This window comes from Helianthus annuus, chromosome 14 (assembly GCF_002127325.2).
Source record: "Helianthus annuus cultivar XRQ/B chromosome 14, HanXRQr2.0-SUNRISE, whole genome shotgun sequence".
In the NCBI taxonomy this organism is placed as follows: domain Eukaryota; kingdom Viridiplantae; phylum Streptophyta; class Magnoliopsida; order Asterales; family Asteraceae; genus Helianthus; species Helianthus annuus.
Window position 1 is genome coordinate 149,231,980 of NC_035446.2, and position 5,307 is coordinate 149,237,286.

The following is a 5,307-nucleotide window of genomic DNA, read 5'->3' on the forward strand; positions in this document are numbered from 1 at the left end:
AAGGCGTTCGACAAGATCGCCCTTTTTGAAATTTACCTAACGCTTTAGGTTTTTTATTTTGTAATTTTTAGGTATTATGTAATTTTTAGGATTATCTAATTTTTAGGACTATGTAATTTTTAAAATTTTAATGAAATTTTCGGTTTTATTTTATATAAGTTGTGTGAATTTTATAAATTTTTTGTAATTTTTAAATAATCTGTCAACCCAACCGGTGCACCCACGCCCCGCCATACCCCACGGACACGTCACTAGGTGGTGGGGGGCTCCAACTCCACGTGTCAACCCATGCCCCCAACCCAAGCCCCACCATACCCCACGGTCTTAGGTTGCGGGGAGTGGTGGGGCTTGGGTTGGAGGCATTGCTTGACACGTGGCGAGGGTGAGATCCACAAGCTTATGGTGAAAAAATGAGAGGTGTGGTGTGGCGTGCCTTAGCTTGGCTTGACCAACCATGTAATTTTTTTTTTAATTAAAGTAGCCAACCAAAGCCAGTCATACTGAACCAACTAACCAAAGCCAGCTAAGTCACCATGCCCCCCTCCCCATGCCAAAGGGGCAACGTCATGCCCAACACCAACCCGGAGTAAAGCAGCTGGCGTTGAAGGGCATCCCCGCCCCACTCCCTGCAGCCTTACAAATTACAATCATATTATAGTTAGTTTTTTTAAGAACATTGTTTTTTTTTTGTCTTTTTTTAGGTTTTTTTTCTTTGTGTTTTACTTTAACCTTTTTTAAGTCACAATCTCACTCTTATACTTTTTAGGTTTTTTTTCTCTGTGTTTTACTTTAACCTTTTTTAAGTCACAATCCCTCTTATACTGTAAATAAATTGTGTTTGTTGATACCAATTGTCAGTATTGTACATGTAACAAAATGAACCAGACCAATACTGACCGAACAACGTCGATATTCATAATATCTAAACGGTTACTGGTATTTGTTATTATGGTTTTCGATCAACGTAAAACATGTGTTGACATCATTTTAGGCTTATTACGATTCTATTTTTTAAGTTCTTCTCTTTGGGTTGTTACAAGTTTTGATATCTATCGATACCTTTGCAGTGTTGATATCTATCGATACCTTTGCATCTACGTTTCCATTCATAATTTATTAAAATTTGGTCGCTCCTGCCACGGAGGGCAGGTGTACCCCACTAGTTATTATTATATTACACATTGATCCTTGATCCTTTACACAGATTTTTCTAAGCAACAAATCGCAAGGGCTTTTCTAATTATTACCACCCGTTTGTTGATCTTTATAACAAGCTATTTAGTTTTGCAGATGCGCTTTAACACCTATCAGCCGCCTATGTGTCATCTATGATTCTACGATTCTACGGCTGCTTAGCGGATGCTCTAACCACCCATGTTGCAACTTCAAAGCGTTTCCATAACACTCAAAGAATATACAGCATCAATAGAACATGACACAAAATATATGCAAAACAGTAAATATGAAGCTCCAATTTTCAACAGCCACAACACAACATTACACATGTGCTGGAGGCTGTGGAGCACTATATGCCCCTACAATTAGACGATAGACATGAGCACATCTTAAACTCCATGCTTCACCTCCAAATATACCAAACATTCAGAAAAGAACACACAAACCCAACCCAACCAATCAATTCTTCTATCCCCAAAAGCAAACTTTGTACATAACATCGGTTCTGAAGAAAGAAATCCTGAAAGTAAAACCAAAGAGGTAACCAAAAGGTACATTTACCTGTTTGTCCCTCATATTAACATGAGCCAAGAATGATTTGCCGGCCAGCTTAGAAGCCACGGATAGACACAAAGGGTGTTAAACACTCGACATCACTTCATGGCAACAGCCCTCTGTGAAGATTGGTTAGATGAAATGTTTATCCACTGCTGGCCTAAGGAACCTCCGTTATCAAGATACGTGTGAGTATTGAGTGAATTTACCAATCCACCCCTTGGTGTGTCCAAACTCTCGGCAGATTCTGAGTGCACCCGGTTTGAATTCACCGACTGGGATGATGACATGGCAGAACCTGAACCCGAACCTGTTGTGTTCTTATTAACGTCAGTTTTCTTTGCAAAACGACCACCGGTGCCCCTTACCCTTCTCAAAGCATGCTGATGCCGTGATTCATGAAGATAAGGCTGTAAATATCACAAAATTGTTTACCAATTTGCCCAACCAAGTTTTCACATACAATATATATATAAAAGTATAAAAGTATAAAACTATAACTGACCTTTCTGTCTTTTATAAGTTTCTTCTCAAGCTCTGCTTTTGCACGGGATTGCCTTCGCCTTAATATCGCATGGTATTGTTTGGCATTCACGTAAACAGGCTCTTGCGCCATTTCAAGTGGCAAAGGCATCCTTGCTTGCTCAAGAAACTGAGGATGAACCTACAAAACACAATTGAAATGAATGAGTACCCACACGGCCACACATGACACACATATAAATATAAAGATAGATATATGAGATCATGTGTCTTACAAAAGGCTGACCATAAGCTGCCATCATTCCACCATAATATGGATCACAATAAGGATTTGGAGCACAGGCCTGTACAAGTTGATACAAAAACCAAAAACTTTAAAGATGATAAAGCTGAATGAAATATAGAAATATTCAAGCGTAAGGTGAAAGAAGCTTACAATAGTGTGACCGACAAGTTCTAGTTGTGGGACCTGCCCTACGGTTTCGCCATTATTTGGAAGGATATTTGGTACTCCCTGCTGCTGATAATTTTTATCTGACCTCAAGAGACGGAGAACAGTATTACAACATATATTTAAGACCACATAATTTGCTACAAGTGTAATATTTAATCCATCTAAACTAATAAAAACTAAGTATCGTAATAAGCAAATGTACTCCAGTTCAATCTTCAACAATGACATTAGCTAACACAATGATTTAGAAATTTTAAAGTGATAACTCTCGTGTATAACAAGTAAGTAAGCAAATCAATTTCAGTCCAGTTAATAGTTTGAAAAATCTATCTCACTTAAAATATAAAAAAAAGCTAATAAAGTTAAAGTGCAAAAAAATCCTATGGGAATACTGTTAGAGAAGGCAGTCTTCATAGGTCATAATCAAAAGTTTGACAAAATATACCAAGTTACCCCAAGTTAAAGTTGGTAAAGAAGTATAAAAAAGAAGTGCACCACGGTAAGACAGACATTTGATTTCACTTCATGATAAATTAGTCATAATGGTTTCCATGCCATAAAGAGCAAACTTGAAGGGTACGAAAAAAATATGTGCGAAATGTTGAGCAAGGTTTAAAGAAGACTAACTGCAGCAATCAAGTTAAACATATAACAACATGAGCTACGATCTCAAGTGATAGGCTTGTGGCAGGGTTCGATGATATGAAGATTGAAAACAACAACTATATGTCCACATTTGACCAAATTTAATCCTAAATTTATGGCAAATTCACAGAAACTGTATATTCTCACTTGACCCCCACCAGGTCCTTCCTAGGTTCCACTCCCTGTTGATGGCGAACCACGGTAGAGCCGATGAATCTCGATGGAATGTTGAAATGCTTCTAATTCTATTATAACTAATCTATGTTGTCAAGGCACATAGGTGCACTCAATATGCATAGGCCTAGCCCAGCGCTTAAAAAAGCGAGGGCTTTTTAAGCCAAACACATAGTATAAAATACCAATTTTAGGGGGTTTAAACCTGTTTTAGGCTTGTTTACGACCAGTTTAGGTTGTTTTAGGTTAATTCCAGCTTTAATTAGTTTTTTTTACAAGTTTTGGCTGAAATTTGGCCGGAGAATACTATCACCTTCACCTGAGACCCTAAATTTGTGCCTTTCATCGCAGCGCATATTTTAGGCTTTTTTAGGTTAATTCCAGCCCTAATTAGTTCTTTTTACAAGTTTTTGGCTGAAATTTGGCCGGAAAATGCTATCACCTGCACCTGAGACCCTAAATTTGCGCCTGTCATCGCGCAGCTCATATGTGCACCGGGCTACGCTTAGGTGCCCCAGGCAGGCGTCTTTGGCAACATAGTGACTAATATATTTTTTTATTATTTTCAGAAAGAAATTACCGCCCAACCCATTAGATTGGTCACTAGAAGTGTAAGCCCTTGAATATCTAGTTGTATGATAATTACTCATAGTCTAAACGAACAGATAAAGAGTTTGATATCTGACCTCCGTAAATGAAATATAAACAACACAGAAAAAGGACCCTGTATTGTTACAAGAGAATTCATTTAACTGGACTGCAAAATGTCACATACTACTAATAAGATGTACCTGAACGGAAAGACGAAACATTTTGTGTTTCTTTGCTTGCATCATCTTCTTCCTCACTAAGAACTTCATCAGACTGTGATTCCCTGTCTAATGACTGTTCCGGAGGAGACGAATCAGATGAATTCGCCCGCATGGCAGAAGAGGACATGAAACTTATGCAATACTGTTACACCAAGATCTACCTGTATCAGATTGCAAATAAAAAAAAATTCAATTTACAATAACAAATTTTAAACTGTTACAGATATTATCACATGAACACCTAGATACACATCAGTTTAGGTCAAACCTTGTAAGATTAACAAAACTCATCAGTTTCAGAACAAAATCAATCAATTTTATAAATTAAAAACCTATTATTAACAAAAAAAAACTTACAAATAACATAAATCAATATAAACAAACTCTGTGCCCTAAAATTCATCAAAAGTACCAAATTGAAACTCGAAATCGAATCAAACAGCATGCTTACAACTCAATTACAATACAAAATTAACTAATTAGATCACATATAAAAAATAACACCAAACGGAAACTGTAAACCAAAACGACGGATAACAATAATAATAATCAGATTGAATATGCACATGAGAATAAACGGAGATAAATTTGAAAGTAAATAAGAAAACTTACGAGTATAGAGGACGAAAAGTAAAAACCCTAAAATTTGGGGCGACGAATCGGAGAGAAAATCTAGAAGAGATGAAAAAATAGTTTTAGAGAGAGAGAGAGAGATGTGTTTGTGTGTTCTCTCTCTTGATTTGATTTGAAAAGTGGACTTGACTCAACAACCTCACAAACGAACCCCCACGACTTTTGTATGCCGACGCGTGTAGCACATCCCCGATTTTCTTTCTTTATTTCCTCCCACTAATACTATACATCATCACCTGTTCGCACACCCATTTGCCTATCTACACACCTTAAAAGGTGTTTTTTGTCCTTATATGCACACCCTGCAGTATTGAACTGTGGCCAAAACGCGACGTTTTGGTCTGGTTATCCAGAAAAAGACTGACGGGTTTCTGA

The 5,307-nt window shown here is 37.4% G+C and overlaps 1 protein-coding gene across 1 annotated transcript; it reads right to left on the bottom strand.

Moving 5' to 3' along the window:
- Positions 1 to 1,428: 1,428 nt before the first annotated feature.
- On the bottom strand, positions 1,429 to 5,067 carry LOC110904322 (nuclear transcription factor Y subunit A-9). The gene is made up of 6 exons (XM_022150169.2): positions 4,912 to 5,067; positions 4,279 to 4,460; positions 2,651 to 2,748; positions 2,490 to 2,558; positions 2,237 to 2,395; positions 1,429 to 2,141 (listed from the first exon to the last, which is right to left on the bottom strand). Exons 2-6 carry the CDS (start codon positions 4,424 to 4,426, stop codon positions 1,830 to 1,832), a joined length of 786 nt encoding a protein of 261 aa, XP_022005861.1. The 5' UTR covers positions 4,427 to 4,460; positions 4,912 to 5,067; the 3' UTR covers positions 1,429 to 1,829.
- Between the last annotated feature and the right edge of the window lie 240 nt (positions 5,068 to 5,307).